This window comes from Peromyscus eremicus, chromosome X, assembly GCF_949786415.1.
Source record: "Peromyscus eremicus chromosome X, PerEre_H2_v1, whole genome shotgun sequence".
NCBI lineage: Eukaryota > Metazoa > Chordata > Mammalia > Rodentia > Cricetidae > Peromyscus > Peromyscus eremicus.
Window position 1 is genome coordinate 33,652,567 of NC_081439.1, and position 11,263 is coordinate 33,663,829.

The window sequence follows — 11,263 nt, forward strand, 5'->3', positions numbered from 1 at the left end:
AAAAAGCAGCAGACAGTGACAATGAAGAGGGGAACTTCAGAAAGTAAGGAAGTCCACATGACTAGGGGGGTGAAAGCATATGTAGGCTGGGGTCAGCATCCCAAAGAAAGTGACAGAAGAGAAGGACAAAGAATTGTTCCACCCTTCTGAACCATGACACAAGAAGATACTTGCTCAAACAAGTTCACTGTTGCTCTATTCATAATATCCATTAATTGGAAATAATCTAGATGTCTGTCAATGGGTGAGTGGAAAAAGGAAATGTGGAAAAATTACACAATGGGATATTACTCGGCTGTTAAAAAAATGAAATGATTAAATTTTCAGGTAAATGGATGGAACTAGAAAATAATCAATGTAAGGTGACCCAGACACTGAAAGACTAACATTTTATGAATGAGTGTATTTGCTTATTTAGATATTAGCTGTTAATTCTTCATTGAGAAGACTACAATTCAGAGGTTAGCTACAGAGTATTGGACCAGGGAGAAGAGATGAATTTCCCTAGGAAAGACTTAGAGTAGACAGATATAGATGGATAAAAAGGAAGGGGGAAACAGCCCAGGTTCTGTTTTAAGCCTTGGATTCAAGAGCAATGTGAGAGATTAATGTACTTTGACACTCACTTCAATATGGATTAAGTTTATTATTTACTTTTGTTGACAGTAATAAAACACAGATTTTTATATGACAATTCAAATGAGATTTTATTTAATGAAAGCCCATAATCCAAATAATGAATTAAGGAAACAAAAAAAGATAAGAGAAGGTCAACTTGACCATCCCCCCCCCCACAGGCCACATTTGGCATCATTTTGAGTTCTTTGAAAACTTATGTAAACACATGACTAAAGCTCTCTATCTTTGCTGGAGTTTCAAGGTGGTATAAGATAGCAATTTACTTTTAAATTTTGGAATGGGGTGTCTTGCCTATGGCTAAATTCGAAGCAAGGAAAATTGTGCCACTGAATAGAAAGAAAACAGCAGCTATAATTGCCAGAGCCATGGCACTGCCAATCTTCTGAGTGTCAGGGTGGGAAGGCATATTGAAAGATGGTGGAAAGGCAACCCCCCACTTGCGAATGGTGGACAGGTAATTTAATAAAACAGCAAGGTAAAGAAAGCTGCTAGCGATCATGTTCAGAATCCCTGAAAGGCTGAATGGTTTGCAGATGGCATTCCGCTGTACTCTTCCCATACACATGGTCCAAAGAGCAATAATGGTGGTGATTTTCCCAAAGAGCCCAAGCAAGCTAGACACCAGCAGCAGGTGCTGGTTTATTCAAATATACAGTGGAACAAAGGAGTCACGGTAGTTGTATTGATGACATATTCTGATGTTGCTGGAGTTGTGGCCATTGTGGAAAACACAGGCTCTCCATATGCCCACAAAAGCGACTGTAGGCTTGAAAGTCATAGGATCTTCATAGTGCCATACTTGCCACTGAGGGGGCCCCATGGAGATGCAGCAAAGTAGCCAGGCCACCATGGTCAAAGCAAAACCTCCCATTTGGTGATTGTAGTTTTTCAACATGATGATGACAGCGAATACTCGAGAACTGCAAAGATATACAGGACAAGATGAAGACAGTTATTCAAGACAAGGACAGTGTACTTGGGTTTACAGTACTTAGAGAAAAGCGTTATGTTTGACAGAGTGGGCCTTGGACTAAATATCTGCTGACTTGTATGTGGTATGAGAAAAGTCTGACAAGGCCCCTGTGGCAATATGTCCAGGCAGGTAGATAATCCACACAAGCTCTGTACTGTGTAATTCTACATTTGCCATGAACTTCCAGAAATCCCACTGCCTCTCCTTCCCAAGGGCTAGTATGAGAAGCATGAGATCCAACATCTGATCAGTAGCATGCTATTTTCAAGGGAACACAGGGTTAGCAAGTGTGAGAAGTTTGTCCTAGTGATGTGACAAACATTACCTGATCATTCATTGTTCTTGGACATTTGGATTAGCTCAAAGCTTCACCTGTTAAAGACATTACCATATAAACAAGAATGCATACATGAAACATGCATTGTGTAGTCATTTCTCTTGAGTAGATACTAAGGCATTCAACTTGAGGGAGACACAGTGTCAAGTTCATACATTGTGGAATTTAGAGAACTCTTTCACACCAGTTGCATGAGTTTTCCATACCCAGTAGCTAATCTGGAAATTTTCAACTTCTTTTTCACTTCTTTCTCATGGGCCGAGTCCAATACACCAACACATCAATACTGAAAGATAGTAAAGAAATAGAAACTCATAAAGTAGTAGAAAATTAACTTATTCTGATATGTGTAATATGAAACATATTATACATTATCTTTAAGCAACTCATTTCACGGTAATAATTAAAATGTGTTGTATCCTAGAATATTTGTGAACATGAGTAATGCTCACACTTAGGCAATTGTAAAATACAAAGAAACTATACGTATATCCATAGTTTTATGGTAGGTTTTGATAGTCTACTTGAAACAATATAAGAACGGTCAGAGAAGAGAGTCTCAATGAGGAATTGTCTGGATTTGGTTGGTCTGTAGGCCTGCATGTGAAGAATTATCTTGATAATGCTAATTGAAGTAGGAAAACCTACCTAGTGTGGGTAGTACCATTCCCCAAGAAGGGGACTATGAGCTGTATGTGAGTGTAGAACTGCATCTGAGTGCTAAAAGGAATGTATTAATTCATTGTTCCCTCTTCTGGACTGTGGATGTGATGTGCCTAGCTGCTTCAGGTTCTTGCCATCTTGACTTGATGGGTCTTGACCTGGAAATGTGAGCCAAATAAACCCCTTCTCCAGTAAGTTGCTGGGTTTTTTTTACAGTATTTTATGCCAGAAACAGAAAGAAAAACTAAGACACACAGCATAAATTATATCTATTCGTTCATGTTTGTATTTACTTTGTCTATCTTAAAATATGTTGGGTAGATTTTAATATGATAAATTTGAGCCCTTGTAATCAGGTTGGTCTACCTTTGTTTTAAGCTAAATGTCTGTCACATTGCTTCTCTCATTGAACTTTTTTGTGGGTTTTTTGTTGTTGTTGTTGTTTTGTTTATATTGGACAGGATCTTACAATGTTAGCTCAACTTTTCTCCAAATTCATATGTAATCCATGTTGGTCTCAGATGTGAAACAACACTTTCTCAGACTCTGAGTACTGACATTATATGTGTGACTACTATACATAACTTGTGTAAAGATTTTTGTTGTTTTTTTATGGTGATGATGCTTGCAGTGTGTGTGTGTGTGTGTGTGTGTGTGTGTGTGTGTGTGTGTGTGTGAGAAAAGTAGGTTGCCAGGACTGTTGAATGTTACTGAAATGTTCTACCATGAATCCATACCCCTATAACTGGGAGAGCTTTTCCACAGGATGTGTTTTTAAGAAGTCTGTATGTACATGGGTGTCCTTCTTTGTGTCCCCAAGAAGAAAATTTAAGGATGTATTTTGAGGTGGGCCAAAGAGAACTCAGGTCCCTGAAGTCAACACTTTACCAAATCAGGAGAATTTAACAACTAGAAACAAGGATCTAAAGGCATTTTCTCTTTCACTGATCAAGAAGCAGTATTTAGAGGCAACATGGTTTTAGCTTTTAGTAATCCTTTGTTAATACCATAGATTGCACTTGTAGCATGATTTCTAGGCAGTGCTTATTAAAAATGTTTATGGTGATATTTTATTTGTACTGAAATGTGATTTTATTTGTATGTTAATAAATAAAGTTGCCTGGGGGTCAGAGCTAATAGCAAGCCATAGCAGAGCTGGGCATTCATGGTGCATGCCTTTAATCCCAGCACTTGGTAGGCAGAGCTAGGTAGATCTCTGTGTGGTCAAGGATACAGCCAGCATTGGAGACACATGCCTTTAATCTCAATACTAACCATAGAAGATCTGGAGGTCTGTACAAACAGGCAGTGATGAGGCAGTCATGTGGTTGGGTTTACAACCAATGAGAAAGCAGAACAGAAAGTCTATATAAAGACAAACACTCAGGAAGTAGGTCTCTCTCTTGGCTGAAGAGGATCACTGAAGCAGGAAAGGTAAGGCTCATAGCTCTGACCTCTTGGGCTTTTATCTTTACATTGGCTCTGTGTTTCTTATTTAATAAGATGGTTGGTTACATCTACAAATGGTCTTTCCAGGAGTCAGTGTGTGTATATATGTAAATATGTGCTCTAACTGAGCAAAAGATGAAGAAACAGAGCCACATGTGGGTGGAAGTTCTTAAAGGACATTTCCCCTAAGTCAATCAAATGGAGGACTCAAAGTGGTAGAAATGAGGAGAGTGGATGTCATCTTGTACCTGAGACCTGATCTGAAATGAAGGCTCAGATTATCAGTCTATCCTTGGGTGCAGGTCAACAGCAGGTGTAGTTGAAGGTGAATGAAGAGAGTGAGGCTAGAGAAGCCATCCAAATCAACATTTGGAAAACATTTGGGGGAGTGTCTAAGAGTCTTTCTTAGTAATACTTTGGACATTGGCATAAGGTGAGGAATTGTTGACATTATTGTACCCAGAGCCTTTCTGCAAAGGGCCTCATAAATAACCATCATTCTGTTTGACCTGATAATCCTAAACATATTTTTTCTTTTTTGCTGACTATTAAAGGTGGGGGGTCATACATATTAGACAAGCACTCTACTACTGAATTATTATTATTAGACATGATGTTGAAAGGTGAACAAACTTGTCTTGATTCCAAGAGTAGTCCATGTTCACATGTTTTTTTTTTGCTGAAGTTGGTTTGTCTGATCTGAGAAATGGCCTCACAGAATAGGCCTAAATGTCATTAAGATCATTCTGGAGCTCAGAATACACTTGAAGTTGTGATCTTCTAGCTTCTTTCTGCACCTGGATACTAGGATATATTTATAAGAATACGACTTAAAAGAAAATGAATACTAATATTTAAGTTGGAAGCTCTTCTCTAGCTTCAATCTCCCCCATTCCAAACCCCAAACTCTACTCAAGACCACACTTACAGGGTATTGAAACTGCCTCCTGGAGAATGATCATGTGGGTTTTTTTATTCCAGTATTCTTTCCTGGTCTCATTTCTGGGGATCAGGAAAATCACCTGGGAACATTTTGCCCAATAAACTAGGTCTTTTATTTTAAATTTGCTTGATTTGGATTACTACATTGGCAGAGACTTCATATCAGGGTACAGAAATATTTCATCTAATTCTTGAATTACTTCATGAGCTGCCTGTGCTTTACAGGGTTTGGTGAAGTAAAGGAATACAGACATGTTTTCTAGCAAAAAAGTTCCAGTCAGAAATTCAACTGGAAATGGTTTAAAAAAACCTGTTGTATTTCCCTGGGCCAGTCCTTCTGCTTACAATCCTAAATGAGTCACAACTTTCTTGTATGTGCTGGCATGCTCAGACAATTTGGAATGGAGTTATAGAATTTGCTGAGGCAGAAAATTAGGAATCAATCTACCTCAAGACAGACCCAGTGATACCACTCTTGGCCTTACACCCAAGGGATGCTCAAGCATACTACATGGACACTTGCTCAACTATGTTCATAGCAACATTAGTCATAATGGGCAAAACCTGGGAGCAAGCTAGATGCCCCTCAACTGAAGAATGGATAAAGAAAATGTGATACTTATGCACAATAGAGTATTACTCAGCTGTAAAAACAATGATATCATGAAATTTGCAGGTAAATGGATGGAACTAGAAAATATCATCCTGAGTGAGGTAACCCAGACTCAGAAAGACAAACATGGTATGTACTCACTCATAAGTAGATATACTAGATGTAAAGCAAAGAATAATCAGACTACAACCCACAACTCCAGAGAAGCTGAGACAAGGAGGACCCTAAGAGGGATGTACAGATCACCTTGGAATGGGGAGACAGAGAAATATGGAAGACTTCTGGGCCTTGGATGAGAAAAGTGGTTGAATACATTAAACTGGGCTTAATGGGTCATCCTAGTAGGAGCTTGGAAAATAGTAGTGCTGAGAGCATTGTAATGTATGTAGGATTGGGTCAAAAGGCTTCAAAAGGGATCAAATAGCAGCCATTGAAATAGATACCCTACTTGGGAAACATTTGAAAAGAATGTGGCTTCTTTTTGCCCTTCCAAAAATTTGCCAGAGGCTAAACTGAAGACTTTTGGATTAATGTCTTTGACAGAGGAGATTATGACAGCCTAATATTGACTAAATAACATGATTATTGGTGATCATTGTTATGCATATCTACAATGAAAAAGATAGGGAAAATAGAAATACAGACTGTACAGTTAGATGGGAAAAAAGAATCAGGAAATACAATGTTGGACCCAAGTCCTGTTCCCAAGCATATGAGAAGTTTAAAGAAAGGGAAAGACTCCATCTAGCTGAGATCCCAATTTTAGAAAAGAATTGAAGGAAAGCTTAACCAGAAAAGAAAGCCATAAGTAATTGAAATTTTATGAAAATGTAATTCAAGGACTGGGCCTAGCTCAACCCCCAACAACCAGCATAACTTGGAAATATCAGACACATGATTTTGAATTTAGAGTCAAGAGGGATACAGGAAAAGGTTGTAGAATCTCCCACGTGGTGAAGAAAAGCCAGCAAGGCATGTTCTGTGGCAGGAGTATCCCTGCATGGAGCTCCAGAGGGGCCACTTTGTGAAGTTGTGAAAGAGAAACCTGGCATGCATTGGAGACCCCAACATGTTGGAGATGAAAAGCCATGCGATAACTGCCAAGAACTGCAGACAAGGTAGGAAACCAGCCCAAGACAGAGACCTGAGTTGCAGACAATAAAGCTGGAAAGGAAGAGCCATCTATATCCTCTGCCATAGGGCATAGAGAGACATGACTTGGAATTATCCTGATGGTTTTTTGTCTTGGATTGGTCCAGTATTTCCCCACTATGCCCTTTTTCTTCTTATTTGGAATGGTAATGCATGTTCTATGCCACTTTATATTGGAAGTATGCAACTTGCTTTTTGATTTCATATGTGGTTTCAGTTAAGAAATTGTCTTGAGTGTCAGGAGAGACTTTGGACTTTGAGAGAGTAATGAGACTGGGGAAGGACTACAGGAACTTTGGAAGCTGAATGGAATGCATTTTGCATCTTGAGAATGCTACAAAGCCTATGGAAGCCAGGGAATTAGTGTAGTGATGTGAAACAGAAGTATCCTCTTAGGTTCATATGTATGAATGCTTTGTCACTAGATAGTGGAATTGTTTGAGAAGGATTAGAAGGTGTGACCTTGTTGAAGGCAGTGTGTCACTGTGGTGGACTTTGAGGTTTTAAAAGCCCATACAAGGCCCAGGCTCCCTCTCTCTCCCTTTCCCTCTCTCTTTTTCTCTCTTTTGCTCATTCATTCTCTCTCTCCCCTTTTCCCTCTCTCTCTGCCTGCAATTTGTGGATCAGGTGTGAGTTCTCAGCTATGGATTCATTGCTTGCTACCATGATATTACAGACTAACCCTCTAAAACTGTAGGCAAGTCTCCAATTAAATGCTTACATTCATAAGAGTTGCCTTGACCAATATATCGCCACAGTAATAGAACAGTAAATAAGACAGAAATTATCTCAAATACCATGGGATTCTGCTAAGGAAGTCGAGGGGTTTCAACCGCACAGAGTCAAAAAACATAATGATGGTTGCTAGGGTCCAGAGCATGGAGAAATAAGAGGTGATATTTGATAATTATAGAATTTAGCTAGAGAAGATAGAAAGTTGTGATGGTTCCCCAACACAGCAGTGTATGATCTTTCTGTTGTGGAACTATACACTGAAAATGGGCAGTGGTGAATTTTGATAGGAATGAATTTTTAACCTCATTATTTAGAGTATACAATAAAGATAGATGGAAGCTCTACTAACCAGAGATGCTGCCGTTAAGTGAACTGATGGTAGGTGATGTAACAGGACAGCCAGCTATACAGACCAGTGGAGCTGACAAGGAATCTGCTCCTCTCATTTGTCTTTTGAGGCTCCTTGCTGACTTCACAGTGAGCTCTGGGCTCTTGGTCTTTTATTGGCTACTTCTAGTTCTAAAAATTCTATTGTGTCATCAAATTCCAAGCCTCACTTGATCTCACCTACCTGTTTTCTCTCACTAATGTTTGAGTCTTGACACTGTTGGTGGGGTGGGGGGAGACTGTGGCATTGTCTGTGCTCTCTTTTGTGATGTACTTTCTTGTCAACATTTGCAGGATTTGGTGTTTACCAATGGGATTCCCTCTTTATGGTCTTTATATACCTGACTGATTCAGACCTATCATCAGTTGCTTTCCCTTTCTCCCTCTTTGAAGAATAGTTTCTATCCTCTGTCATTGGAAGAGGTGATACTTTAGAAAATTCATTGCCACTTAGAGATGCATTTTATGTTGGAAGTATGTGATTTGCTTTTTGAATGTACATTGGGTTACAGTTAGGAGATTCCCTTGAGAATCAGGAAAGACCATGATCTTTGAGACCCTGTTGAGACTGTAAAGGTCTCCAGGGACTTTTGAAGTTGGATGGAATGTATTTTGCCTCATTATATTGTTGCAAAGCTTATGGAGGTCAGGGAGTGGAATGGAGTGGTGTGAATGAGAATGGCCACCATAGGCTCATATGTATTAATGCTTTGTCCCTAGTTATTAGAATAACAGACTTGGTATCAACAGTCAAAGAAAGCACACAGCTAATACATCAGAGATGTGTAGAAAGGTCCAGGTGAATTCTACAGCCAATGAGATTATAGCTGCAACGAAAGTGAAAAACTCCTCAAATATATTTACAAATTACAATGAATAAACAATTACAGTTTGTGGTACAGAGTATTATAGAGCAACTTTGCACTGCATTGAAATATACTGGGGCCCCAGGTTCCAGCTGCCTCACTCTCCTCTCGTTGCCTCAGCCTCTGCTCTTGCTTGCCATGCTCTCCGTCCATGTCTTGCTTGCCACCATCACGAACCAGCATCAGCTGAAGGTGTTGCCGTTGAAGCAACTCAGCCTGGCTGACAAGGAGAACTTGCCCCTGATCCTCAGCGAGACCTGCGTCCTGGCCAGCAAGGTTGTGAGGAGAACCTTACAAGACCCAGCCGAACTGAAAAAGTATCTACTAACCCCAGCGTTGAGGATGAGCGGTTGAAAGAAAACCCCCACCGCTTCATCATCTTTCCCATCAAATACCATGATATCTGGCAGATGTACAAGAAAGCTGAGGTCTCCTTTTGTACGGCTGAGGAGGTGGACTTTTCCAAGGATATTCAGTACTGGGAAGCTCTGAAACCCAATGAGAGACATTTTATATCTCACGTTCTGGCTTTCTTCGCAGTGAGTGATGGCATAGTCAATGAGAACTTCGTGAATCAATTTAGCCAAGAAGTTCAAGTTACAGAGGCCCACTGTTTCTATGGCTTCCAGCTTGCCATAGAAAACATACATTCTGAAATGTACAATCTCCTTATTGACACTTACATTAAAGATTCCAAGGAGAGGGAATATCTCTTCAATGCTGTTGAAACAATGCCTTGTGTGAAGAAGGCCGACTGGGCCTTGCGTTGGACTGGGGACAAAGAGGCTACATATGGAGAACGTGTTGTGGCCTTTGCCGCTGTGGAAGGCATCTTCTTTTCTGGTTGTTTCGCATCAATATTTTGGCTGAAGAAGCGGGAACTGATGCCCGGCCTTACATTTTGCAATGAGCTTATCAGCAGAGATGAGGGATTACATTGTGACTTTGCCTGCCTGATGTTGAAGCACCTGGTACACAAGCCATCAAAGCAGAGAGTAAGAGAAATAATTACCAACGCCATGAGGATAGAGCAGGAGTTCCTCACGGAGGCCTTGTCTGTGAAGCTCATCGGAATGAACCACAATCTGATAAAGCAGTACATTGAATTTGTGGTGGACAGGCTGATGCTGGAGCTGGGGTTTAACAGCTTTTCAAAGTAGAATATCCATTTGACTTCATGGAAAATATTTCACTAGAAGGAAAGACAAACTTCTTTGAGAAGCGAGTGGGCGAGTACCAGAGGATGAAGGTGATGTCAAATTCAACAGAGAATTCTTTTACCTTGAATACTGATTTCTAAGTAAACTGACTGTGCTCTTTGCTGATTTTCCTCCCCATGTCATAAAAAAATCAGCAAAAAGACAATCAACTGGCTACACCATAAATTGTCATTAAATTTGTTAACCGGTGTCCAAAAACTATGTGGCTACCTCAGTCGGTACTTTTTTTGCTAGTTGGGTCACTAGAAGAAGAAAGGATGTTTAACAACAAAAGGTACTTGAATTCTTAGGGGAGATCCTGTCCTTGGTCACCTTTGGCCTCAAAGCACTACCAGCATTGGTCTAGGCAAGCACGATTTAAACATTTAGTTGCCACAGGCCATTTAAAGATGTCAGCCTCATTCACTGCTTCCTGTGGACTCTATAGAGTTTACGTAAGTTTGTAAATAAAACTGGCATTTTTCACACAGTCAAGGGGGAAAGCCTGGTTTATTTGGTTTCTAGACCAAGCACCAAGTGTTCTATTTACCACTGATGACAGCTGATTAAAAAGTGACTAAGAAGTTAGTGTTGGGTAAGCATGTCATTTCCAAGCTTTGTGTTCTTCAGTGACTTCAAATGCTTTTTTTTTTTTTTTTTTTTTTTTTTTTTTTCGAGACAGGGTTTCTCTGTGTAGCTTTGCGCCTTTCCTGGAACTCACTTGGTAGCCCAGGCTGGCCTCGAACTCACAGAGATCCGCCTGCCTCTGCCTCCCGAGTGCTGGGATTAAAGGCGTGCGCCACCACCGCCCGGCCTTTCAAATGCTTTTTCATCAGCTTTGAAGTCAATCTTGTGAGATCTAGGCATTAGCCTGCTGGTGCTAGTCATGTACAGGGTGTATGTTATCCCAGAGACCAGGACATCTGCTTCATAGAACTTCCAACTTTGAGTCAGTAGAAACTTAGGCATGACTTGGGACACTTGCTGGTGTCTTGTCCCGGTCTTCATTTGTGTGAAAAGCAGTATCTTTCTTTTTACAAGTTATACTTTGCCCCATTTCTGTTTAGTATGGAGTACTGAAAGGGCTTTATAGGTAGGATTTTCAATAGTAACCCACACACACTCTTGATTTTTGTCAGTAGTAAAGCTGTGGCTGAAATCGGCTATCCTAAAAGATCCAGGAGACTTTTGATTGTGTGAACAGGTACTTTTGAAATTTAATCCACTTATTAACTGACTAGACCTAGAACTTGCTGTGTAGACCATGTTAGTCTCTTAAACTTGCCTATGTCTCCCAAACACCAGGAT

General features: G+C 40.1%; 1 protein-coding gene and 1 pseudogene across 1 annotated transcript; one reads left to right on the forward strand and one right to left on the reverse strand.

Moving 5' to 3' along the window:
* Window positions 1–875: 875 nt before the first annotated feature.
* LOC131899881 (claudin-34-like) lies at window positions 876–7,964 on the reverse strand (annotated as a pseudogene).
* Window positions 7,965–8,063: 99 nt separating this feature from the next.
* LOC131899500 (ribonucleoside-diphosphate reductase subunit M2-like) lies at window positions 8,064–10,056 on the forward strand. The gene is given in 3 exon segments (XM_059250984.1): window positions 8,064–9,063; window positions 9,066–9,899; window positions 9,902–10,056. Coding segments are annotated over 3 exon segments (1,290 nt in total). The 5' UTR covers window positions 8,064–8,762.
* Window positions 10,057–11,263: the final 1,207 nt, after the last annotated feature.